At 34.6% G+C, this 11,432-nt stretch overlaps 1 protein-coding gene across 1 annotated transcript; it reads right to left on the reverse strand.

Moving 5' to 3' along the window:
- Window positions 1-844: 844 nt before the first annotated feature.
- Window positions 845-5,736, reverse strand: LOC113303216 (beta-catenin-like protein 1). The gene is made up of 8 exons (XM_026552236.1): window positions 4,542-5,736; window positions 3,886-3,970; window positions 2,545-2,641; window positions 2,338-2,401; window positions 2,169-2,225; window positions 1,876-1,913; window positions 1,670-1,751; window positions 845-1,215 (listed from the first exon to the last, which is right to left on the reverse strand). The coding sequence occupies exons 1-8, from the start codon at window positions 5,613-5,615 to the stop codon at window positions 1,126-1,128; spliced, it is 1,587 nt and encodes a 528-aa protein (XP_026408021.1). The 5' UTR covers window positions 5,616-5,736; the 3' UTR covers window positions 845-1,125.
- Window positions 5,737-11,432: the final 5,696 nt, after the last annotated feature.

Here is an 11,432-nt window from a genome sequence, read left to right on the forward strand (position 1 = left end):
GATGTTGATTTTTGAACTTCTTCTGCTGCAATCGATGGATTTTCTTCTTCAGTTGATGTTGAATCTTCAACTGTTGGTGCGTTCTTCTTTGAAACTACTTTATTTCCTTTCACCATGATGTTACTGATACTTCAACCATCTAGGTGTTTTGATGAGTAAGATTTTAGGGTTTTAGTCTGTAAATTTTCTAGGGTTTGTCTGCAAATTTATTCTGAATTTTTTTTTGATTTTTTTCTTCAGAAGTTTCTGATAAAGCAAAATGTTGTAGTTACTGAATTTATCTGTTACGCCGTAATTTTAATCAGTTTTTAATTCAAGGCTAACGTGTCGCAACCACGTTCATTGTGTCAGTTACAAAACTGATTCATTTCATTGCATGTGTGCTTTATTAAAAGCGTGCAAAGGATAGCAGCGTCTTTATACAATTCTTGGATTAAATTGTATCTAGTCAACTAGGTCTAGACTAAAGCGTATTATTATGGGCGGTTTTGGGCTGAACCGTTTTTTTCTCATTTATAAGGCAATTCCCACCTGTATCTTGGGGTGTGCAATTTGGTGTGGACTTTCTTGTTCAGGCCAGACTCGCCAGAGACCTCAAGGCCTACCGAGTGATGGGAGTTTAGCAAGCATCCAAAAACAAATTGGTTTCTAGAAGGGTCATAATCCAACTGTTTCCGGCAGATAACTGCTCTAGATTAAAATATGGGATTGGCCACTAAATCCAGGTTTGCCTGAACCAGCACAACCACTAAATTTATCTCTACTGAATGTATTGGCATGCCATAAACACTGTTAGATTTCCAACATAGCAGAGTTATGTCAACTTTTAAAAATAATGAGACCATGAAACAGAAATTAACATGAGATTATAACATAATTTACTATTTAGAATTAGTTCACATTATGCCTATAAAGTATAAACACGGAATTGGTTATAAGTACATCAGTACGCGAGTGTCGCCCAGCTCAATCAAGCCAGCTATGCTTTTCCAGCTTTTACATAAATCAATGTGCGGCAGAATATTTGAAGAAATAATGCAATACCTGTGGGAGTTTCAATTAGGTATTACTTCCATCACATGCCCAGACCTAACTGACAAAAATGTTCCAAAATTTCATAGCTGCTCAAAAGGAAGAAATGAACTTCTGGATCTTTGCCTGTGCTTGTTCTTTTTCTTCTGGTCCATCCACATCGCCAATATTATCATGATACTCCTGCCATGCAATAAAAATTAGGGTCACGACAATTAACATTGATACCATCTGAAGATAAAGATTATTCATCAATTACTTGGAATATATTCTACAACATAAAGTTGGGATTCTCATTCAGGACACATACTGCATTTATAGGGTTCCAGGAGGAGTATGTTTTACTTTGCAATGTCACAGTTCACCGTAAGAACTTGTTTATACTTCGTCTGTGTCTTTCAATGGATTTGTGGGAGCAATGGGATGAGGTGGCAAACATTTTAGAACTCAAGTAAGTTGGGGGATTTTGACCTCAAATACACTTTCGGACAGGATTTTTAGTGGTTCAAAAAGGGACCAACCAATCCAGCAGTTGCACAGTTGTGAAAGGTAAAGTTCTAACTAAGTAGATGCAAGTAAAGCCAGCCAAATTGAAACACTTGATACGAATAAGAAGCACACTGATTATGATACGTACTTGAAGAATATCCTGCACATCTTTCCTCGTCAACTTTTGTTGCTTCAGTAGTAGTTCAATTCTAGCTCTTATTCGAGGATGCCTGCATAGTAAAAAATAGCCTTCAAGTAAAGCTCTGGGTTTTATGCTTTTATACAAAGCTTCCAAATCGTACAAACACGCAAGATAACAATAAGGAGAAATGAGCTTTAGATGGCAATACTTACTCAGAAGACCAAAGATGACCAAGAATGACAGCGATCAACTGCGGATACACAGAGGACAAAAGTAGCGATCATAAATTTACAAGAAAATATCTCACCAAAGAGAGAAATGGAAGTAGCAACCATAACTTTGCCATGTGTTTCCTAACAATCTAATTCTATCTTCCAACAGTCTCTTCGTTAATCACCGCCAAAACAATATATCAAAAGAGAATAGCTTATCTAAGTAGTTCTGTAGTCTTTATAGTGGTAATTTTCATCAACTAAGACAGCATGAAAGCAAGAGCATAGCTGACCTGAAGAGCGTACAATCCAGATTCCAGTTTTCGGTTGTAGCGCTCGTCCTCATCCATCTGTGGTATTGCCAGCAGAAGAAACGTGGTTACAAGATATTTGACTTAAAGGTACATAAATACCATGTGATATCATGCAATGAAATAACAAAAAATACGAAAAGTGAGCAACCTCTAGATCATCAAGTTCAAGCTGGTCCATGCGTTCCGTCTCTGCTTTAACTCTATCGGAATATCTGCACAATATCAAGTTGTTGGAAGCCCATTAAGTTATCTCCGGAATGTCAAACACATATCTCTAGAAGCAACTTTTAGCTTATAACAATTTAACATGTAGGAATTTATAATACAATTTTTTTAGTAAATGAATGGGTATTACCGTATGTATAGCTCCATAAGCCGGTCTATTTTTTCACACTCATTTTCCACAAACTTACTCAGCAATCTCTCTCTTCTTGAACCCCTTTTGATGCCACCTGAACAAGACCGGATAACCACACACGGTCAGGGAGTCAAATCAAACAACTCTAACTGAAGGTAACAGCAGGATGGCAAATTAAACAAATGGGCATGTTATATATACCCAATAAGTGAAGAAAATACTTTTTTTATATATCCCTGCCCTGAAATTGTCTATAGATGCAAGTTACAGGACCAAACGGGTCAGTGAAATCAAATAATCATTTACAAACAGCTCTCAGTGAACGTAAAAGCAGGCAAGACACTTAAGCCAAAGGTTCTTCATATGGACCTAAAATAACTGAAGGAAATGAGACTAGGTGGTTACCTATCACAGAGAGGAATTAAAAGAATAAGCAGACTTTAAAAATTAGACATGGGTCATCAATTTTGAACTTGACAAAACTTCCTTTACACCCACTCTGAAATTGCTCACAGTATTACAGACAAAATGGGCATGTACGAGTAGTAGTTGACTTGCATGTCGCAATATATCAGGCCATGTAAAAAGAGTAGCTAGATTTTGAGGATCATATAGTCATTGTTCTTATTGAGGATTTTCAAAAGGAATTCTTTCAACCCCTTTCTGTGTAGGAAGAGAATTTGTTCAGTTGAGTACTAACTTCTGCACATTTTACTCCCAACTTAACTCCGCTTCTCAATCAAGAATTATTTCGAGAAAAATTTAACATCATGAGAGTGGGGACTGGACTCAAAAACTAAAAAGGAAGATGAAACCGAGGTTCCTAAACAGTCAGCATCTCAAATCAAATGAGCCAGTCATTGTCAAATGGGACTTTATGTTGAAGCACATGGGTTATCATTGCCGAAGAAAGGTAAGGGACAGTTGGGCCATCTCTAAAATATGTACTTAGTCACTTGCGCTAGAAGAAACCTTGAGTCAAATGGCTATGAGGTCATTACACTTCATTATACAAAAAATCAATTCCCCGAGTCTCATGTTCCTTTTATGGCTACTCGACAGACAGTCAAAACTATTCCTGCAGAAATTATGGATGCAAAGGAGATAATTCATAAGAGTATGACATTATTGATTTGGATACCGGGGGTAAGAATGGCATATCAGGATATTGTAAATAGGAGTTAAACACTCCATGTCCATAGAGGGCGGATTATTTGTGACTCGCATGCCGAATTGGTCTATGTGTGGTACACAGAAGCTCGAGGCACCCAATGACTCAATTACACAACCAAAATCTGATAAAGATACCACCTAAGCTACCAAATTCACTTGCCTTACCGAATAATGATGCAATAAGAGATATGAGACGCTCTTCTAGTTCCTCCTGGTAGCTTTCTTTCTTATTTTTTTTGGTTGATGGAATCTGAGAAAGCAAATACAGTACACCTTGTTGTTAGTTAAGGAAACAATATAAATAAATAAATAAGTATACACATTGGAAGTTACATACAACATATAGGAAACATCTTATAATATATACAAGAACATGTGTCTCCCTTTGATGTTAATATACTTTCAGCAGCGCAGGCCTAAGAAGCATTTGGATGCTTATGATTTGTTTTTCGGACGTTGACTGACAACTCTAATGATATACCAAACTACATGTGCTGAATAATGGTTCCACAAAAACAAAACTCAGCAACTAAGTCAAATTATCACACCAGTTCTTCAGAGACCATTGGGCACCAAGTTTGCTAAAAGCAAAGTACTCATTTACGAAATAAAAAATAAAAAGAAAGAAAGGATCTAGCTCAGCACAATGGTATAAACTACATCCAAAATTTCGGCTTATCATGGAACAATATGACTAGTCACAATCCTAAGACATCACTAGCATGGTCACACATAAAAATCTCTAGTCATCAAACATATCAAATAGATGGTCAAAATCACAGAAAGTAAAGAGTGAAAAGGAAGGAGGATAAGAGACTTGCCTTACCCATGAAAGCAGCGAATGCAGTCTTCAACCCCAGAACATCCACAAATCGCTCACAAGCAGGTAAATACTTTGTCATTGCAAAATCAAGTGCCCGAATTGCAGAAGCATAAGCCAGTTTCTTCTGCTTCATAATAATAATCATTAACTCAACTCCTTCTGCTTTCATGAACCTCTCTTTATTCTCAACAGGCATTAACAAACAACATAAGCAATCAAACAAATTCTCCACCATTTCTTCTTCATCGGTACTCTTAGGATCCCTAGACTTGTAAAACGAAACAGCCTGAAGAACAACATCCACACCATTCATTTGCCCTAATCTTTTCTGATTTGCTGTACTGTTCTGCAAAAGAATTGCTAATAACTCCGAAGCATATTGTTTATTACCATCAAATTCCCTAACCTTAATTTTCGCTAATAACCACCTCAATAGCTTGGTTCTCTCGCACACTAATTCCGCTACAGCTGGTTTAACCTCAACCATATTTTCAATAGTTGCGAGTGTATTATATATAGCAGTCATTTCATCGGGATCAGTTTCAGAAAGCCTACTAAGATTCTGAACAAGTAACTCTAACGCATTGTTTTCAATTAATGAATCCACAAGAATCTTAGCTGGTTCATCGTTATCCTCTAAAACATCTTCATCAGTTAGATCTTGAAGTAAACCAACAACATCAATAGCAATATCAGTATTATCATGACCTAATAAACGAAGAATCGACTGAACTGTGTTAAGATTTACTAACTCAGGATACAGTTCAGGTCCACCAGCAAGGATTTTAAGCTTCTCGATTTCTTCATGGAGTTCAATTTCAGAATCAGCAAATCTCTCAGGCTGGTCTGGATACTTCAATCGAGCTTCAATGTTATCTTTAAGCCTTCGTTCGAAGGATAATACAAGTTTTTTTAGGGTTTTGAGATCAAGAACTTCGATTGAGTTGTGAGATTTCTCTACAGCTTCAAGTAGGGAGAGATCGACATTAACAAAATCACCATTCTCGAATTCGTCAGAATCTTCGTCTCGTTTACGCTTCGGAATGTAATTGCGGGAGTTTATATTATCCATCGCCACTGCAAAAGTCTGAAATCCAAGAAGTATTACAGCTTTTGTATAGGAGAGGAGGAGGGCCTGAACTGGTTTTAGGGTTTCGTCGGGTTCTAGAGGGGTAAAGAGAAGAGAGAATACAGATATATATCCTAACAAAGAGGGCACGGCGGGCACCGGTGGGAAATAGATCGGGGTTGTCACGGCAAAGCTAAACCGTGCAATTTTCCTTTATTTTTCTAATTTTTCTTTGGGAAAAATATGGTTTAGTCCAAAAATCAGTCCAAATATATAGTTTAGTCCAACTCGAGCCAACTGGGTACAGATTAGTTCAAAATATGAAAAGTACACTAATAATTCTTGTTATTTACTCCCTCCGTTCTTTTTTAATAGGCCAGTTTCTATAAATAAAAGTTTCAAAAAAATATGTCAGTTTCCTAATTGGGAAAGTCAAATGTTATTTTAATTTTTTGGGACCACTTTCTCTTAACTTCTTTTGATGACAAGTGTCATGTGGACCACTTCACTTTACTTCTTTTGCTAACAAGTGTCATGTGGACCATTTCACTTCACTTCTTTTATTGACAAGTGTCATGAGGACCACTTTCAATGATTAGTTCTCTTAGTTTCCTTAAATTTCGATAAAAACTGGCCTATTAAAAAAGAACGGAGGGAGTACAATTTAGTCTAAATATTTACAGTTTAGTCCACAGTGACTCGTGATGATATCAGCAATAGTTTAGTCCAACTCGAGTCAACTGGGTACAGATTAGTTCAAAATATGAAAAGTACACTAATAATTCTTATTATTTACAATTTAGTCTAAATATTTACAGTTTAGTCCACAGTGACTCGTGATGATATCAACAATTTTAAATAATATATAAATAATTAAAAAATAATATATCTTTCAAACTGCTGATCCGAGTGCGACTTTATGCACCACTTTTAACCGAGGATGCACATTCCTCCTTTTTTTTAATTGGCTGGACTTTTAACTCTAGTTATTTCCTTTGTCATTACTTTTAAATATTAATAAATATAAATAAAATCCAAAAATGGAAGAAACAAAACAAAACTAAAGATTCTCTCTTCACCTCTCTCTAACACTTTCCTCAGTTAAAATCAAAAAGATGGTGGAGATGGAGATATTAAACCTGAAACCTTGATTTTTTTGTACCACAAATAAGATCAAATCACTATTATCATTTCTTCGTCTCAATTTTCTTTCTTTGATCAAATTACTATTATCATTTTTATAGATTTTTTAACTAAATTATTATTACTACTTTTCCTTATAATCATCAAGGAAAGATGATTTTTTCGAAATCATTTTCTCTCATTTATATGATGTTCATGTTGTTGTTTTCTGAGGTTGTTGTTTTGACAATTAGATCTGTTACAATATAATGAACAAAATTAGAAGGCTACACCATTGACACCAAATAATTATAGCTCAAAATTATTTTGGAGTAGAAGTGAGGGAAGATCATAGTATTAATAGAAGCAGTGGGAGAAAAAGAACTGATTTGGGTGCTGTTACAAGGGTCTTAATGCTCTTGTTCAGGTGGTGATGAAACTAACAATAGAAATGATGAAGAAAATAATGGTTCAAGGCTTCAAGAAGTAAAAAGTTCTTTTAATGGTGAAATCGAAACATAAGTTCATCTTTTACATCGTTAGAAAGAACCCTTTTTTTTATTAGTGATAGTGGCAACAGCAGCGCGCAGCAGAATCCATGAGGGGTTCCAAACAAATGTGCCAAAACGTCATTAACGCTATCCATCTTTTGTGCAACTTGATTTGACAAAGGTATAATTCGAAAGAAATTAAAGGGTTCCGAACAAATGTTATACAAATGGAAAAGAAATAAGTAAACCAACAAAGGAAAAACCATAATGCTGAATGATAAGAGTTATATCCATAGTTTTACTAATCAATATGAATCTGGTAAAAAAGTTCGTCGCAAACCTAAGTTATTTCAAATCTCCCATTTATTTATAACATAAGAAAAGCAAATTATAAATAGTGGTTTATGTGGTCATGCCAAGAAATACAACATGAGAAATTTTGCTTTAAAGATTGAGGAGGAATATAAGGTTTTCCCTATTTGCCACTCACGTTTTTCATATTTGCCACTCACATAAATTACCACCCTCATTTATCTTATTTACCACCCATATAAACTTTAAAATATTCTAAATAGTACTCATTGATTTTTTGTTTACCCTTAATAATAAAACCACGCAATAAGTAAAAAAAGAAGAAGAAAAAAAACCCTAAGTTGCAAAATATTGTCCATCTCCACTGGCCGACCATCTTTTTCTGTTTTATCTCCACCAAACGACCAAGCTTCACATCTTCATGTTTGATAAATACAAAAATATGGGAGAAAGAAAGTTCATAATCCAGTCGTCATATGCTGGACGACTACAATTCTACATTACGAATATGTGAGTATCAACATATAGGATACTTCCAAATGAAATGTAAGTCCACGATGATGAAGAAATTAAATGAAATCACGGAACAAATTAAGAAAATCAAGTTGAAACTATTATAGTTAGCATTTTGGAATAAGTTTGTTATCCTCTCCACCAAATAGAATTGTAGAGCTCAACTTTTATCTAGACTCTAATTAGGAAGATGCTGGCAACTTTAATCTAGATTTCTAGACTCTGATGTGGGTATTTTATCCTGGATTTTCATCGAATCTTCCATAAAATGGTTTTCGGATTATTTCTTGATTATCTCGACAGTTTAAATAATTAAAGCTTTCACCTAGGGTTAGTAATTTTTAATGGTTGTTATATGAAAAGGGAGATTAGTGAAGAAGAAGAGAAATAAGAATAGTCAAATTTAATTTAACTTTATAGGTGGTAAATAGAAAAAAAATAGAATTAAAAGTATAATTATTTCTAATATTTTGAGAGAGGTGGTAAATAGGAAAATGATGGGTGGAAAATAGGTGAAACCGGAATATAATTCATAGGAAATTGAACTTACATTACAAAAACTCGGAATACTTTCGTCACATGACAAACTCAAAATACCTTGGATAGATGATCCAAATGGAATTGCATCCTGCAAAGTTAAACAATTGTTAGTTATGCAAAAACCACCAACATACTATGTGCATGCATTTCCTTGAATACCAAATAATATGTCTGAACTGATACAAAACAATAAATAATAAGAATACGGTATTTGAGGAAAAGAAACTTACCCCAATGGTCCGCCATTTATAATCAAAATAGTCAATAATAAGGATACCCAAGCATAAGCTTACGGAGTCAATTTTCCACATGTGTACCTATTTTTACGCCTCATCTATTTACCCAAGCATAAACTTATAGAGTCATTTTTTCCTATTCGATTCCAAGTCAAGTCCCATTCGCTTCCCATAGAACCCTCTACACAACCATCGAACCATGGCTAACAGCCGCACAAGACATTAATTTCTGTCCTATTAACAATCAACATGTGTACAAGTAAGTACACATTAATAATCAGCATGTGTACAACTATGTATACCCAAAACATGTATAGAATCAAAATAAAAAATAAACATAAAACAAGTAATTACAGAACATACTAGTTAACAAATATGTACACCTCTATAGGAACCTAACAAATTCTAGCATACACTCCAACAAGACTCATTAGGTATCAACAATCCACGTGTGTACAAATATGTACACATTAACAATCAATGAGTGTACAACTATGTGCACATTAATGATAGGTGTACAATTATGTACATATCAAGAATGAATAGGGGTACAACTATGTACACATTAACAACTCAGATAACAAAAGGTGATTGCTGAAATTCAACTGCTATATAATTTGAAAAAATGAAAAACAGAGAAAAGGGAAACAATTATACACAACCATATACAAATAAATTTGCAAGAAAAATTCAACGGCTATCCTTTAAATGATAAATCAAAAAATATAATAACTAATCAATGAAATGATTAAATAGAGAAATCATTTACTATTATCCAATCATTGAAATTTTTAAAACATGAATGTCCACTTATATACAAGCAAAAGTTCTAAAACCAAAGAGGACAAACCACATGGTTCTAGTAATTATAGTCATCTATCCACATTTGAAACAATGTACGTATTACATTTTGCAGTAGCTCTGCAAACTCGTAAATTGACGAGGTAGAACGGAAATACTAAAGTTAAAAGGGAATGGAAGTATTTTTAACAGCAAGAGACGAGGTAGAAAGGAAAGTACTATTCTAATAATTTTATATAAGTCAACATTTGAACGCCAACCGGCATTCCTCTTACTAATCTAAGAGACAGTACAAGCACTTTCAAAACTTAAAGCATAACTAATGGCTAAACTAAAAAGCATGATACAATATTATGGACCCTAATAAGAGCTTACTACCTGGTAGACAGGAACATTAAATTCTTGCAAACTACAAAATTCAGACGTAAGCAAAGAACTGGTCTAATTGGGTAACCTTAACAATCTAATGCCAGATGGATAACGGTTCCATTTCATTTCTCAGATGGTGGTATTTGCAATATACACCAAATTTGTAAGTGCATGTCTAGTGACTTCATATTTTGTAAGTGCATGTCTAGTGACTTCATATAGAATTGAAATAAAAGATATTAACATAATCAGTCCAATACGGAACCAAACCTTCAATCAAAACAAAGAATAAAAAATACCAATAAGAGTTAGAAGCAAATTGATGTGACTAAATTAGAAAATACCTCACAAACAGGTTGTCCCTCCCGCTCTGGGTACTCCCCTCATTGTCTTACAGCTCCCACAACCTTAGTAATGCCATAGTAATTCAATCAACGTATTCAATACATATTCAAAATACAATATAGTAAATGTACATGGTGAAGCAAATACCACTTAATGATTAGGTTAAACATTACACACCAAACAATAAGAATGCAGAACACACACAAATTTAACAAAATCTCACATAAATCAGGTATAGTACGGTGATTTCATCTACATTTTGCATTCATTTGATATACAATATAGTAATATACAATATTTCACATAACAAGCCAAATCTCTGAACTAGTCTCTATTTGAACATCCAAAGAACATGCCAATGTATAGATGATCACACAATTTTATCAGTGCAACTTCATGTCCACAATGACATGAATAATTACTACGGCTTGGGATTTTTAAAAGAATTTATAGTAAAAGATATTCAAATAAGTAGATCTAAGATCCCAGGTCATGTTAGTAACATAGTAATCCAAGATAAACATGAATATGAATCATACATTCATAAAATTGTTCGACACCTCGTATTTTACGAAGAGCAATTAAGAAAAAAATTGAAATCCAAAAAGAATTTCATCAACGAATCAATTCTACGAACACAACCATCAAATAATCAATAATAATCAAAAAAAAATTTTATAAAGGAACAAACTGGGAATTACCATGCGAACGTCGCATCGATGCTTATAGAAATCAAGTTCTTCAGCGATTTTTTTTTTCAACTTCGACAACACGAATCTCAGCTTCTTTGGATTGTTCATCAGTTTTGTGTACACATATATCTCACTATCAGACACGTGTATATAAAGAGGCACGTGGAAAGCATGCAGGCCAAAAACATCGAAACATGATGGGTCACGAAACACCAAATAAACTCCGAGGAGTTACTTTATCTCATCCCCAAAAGAGAAGCCAAGATCAACGGTGGAGAGAAAGTTAGCTGACACGGACTGACAGGGGCAGAAGACACTTGTCTGACACGAGCAGACCCCTCAACTACCCACATTAAACACTCCGAGCAGTGTACGTGTCGACCAACCTGTGGAACGAGC

The sequence above is a fragment of the Papaver somniferum genome, chromosome 8 (genome assembly GCF_003573695.1).
Source record: "Papaver somniferum cultivar HN1 chromosome 8, ASM357369v1, whole genome shotgun sequence".
Taxonomy (NCBI): Eukaryota; Viridiplantae; Streptophyta; class Magnoliopsida; order Ranunculales; family Papaveraceae; genus Papaver; species Papaver somniferum.

Bases quoted from the DNA above. Each gene is read 5' to 3' on its own strand.
- LOC113303216 (XM_026552236.1), bottom strand. From the start codon at position 5,615: ATGGATAATATAAACTCCCGCAATTACATTCCGAAGCGTAAACGAGAC. The intron at 2,402-2,544 runs GTAATACCCATT...GATATTGTGCAG, and splicing joins CTTATGGAGCTATACATACG to ATATTCCGATAGAGTTAAAG. The intron at 1,914-2,168 runs GTCAGCTATGCT...GTGTATCCGCAG, and splicing joins CTGGATTGTACGCTCTTCAG to TTGATCGCTGTCATTCTTGG.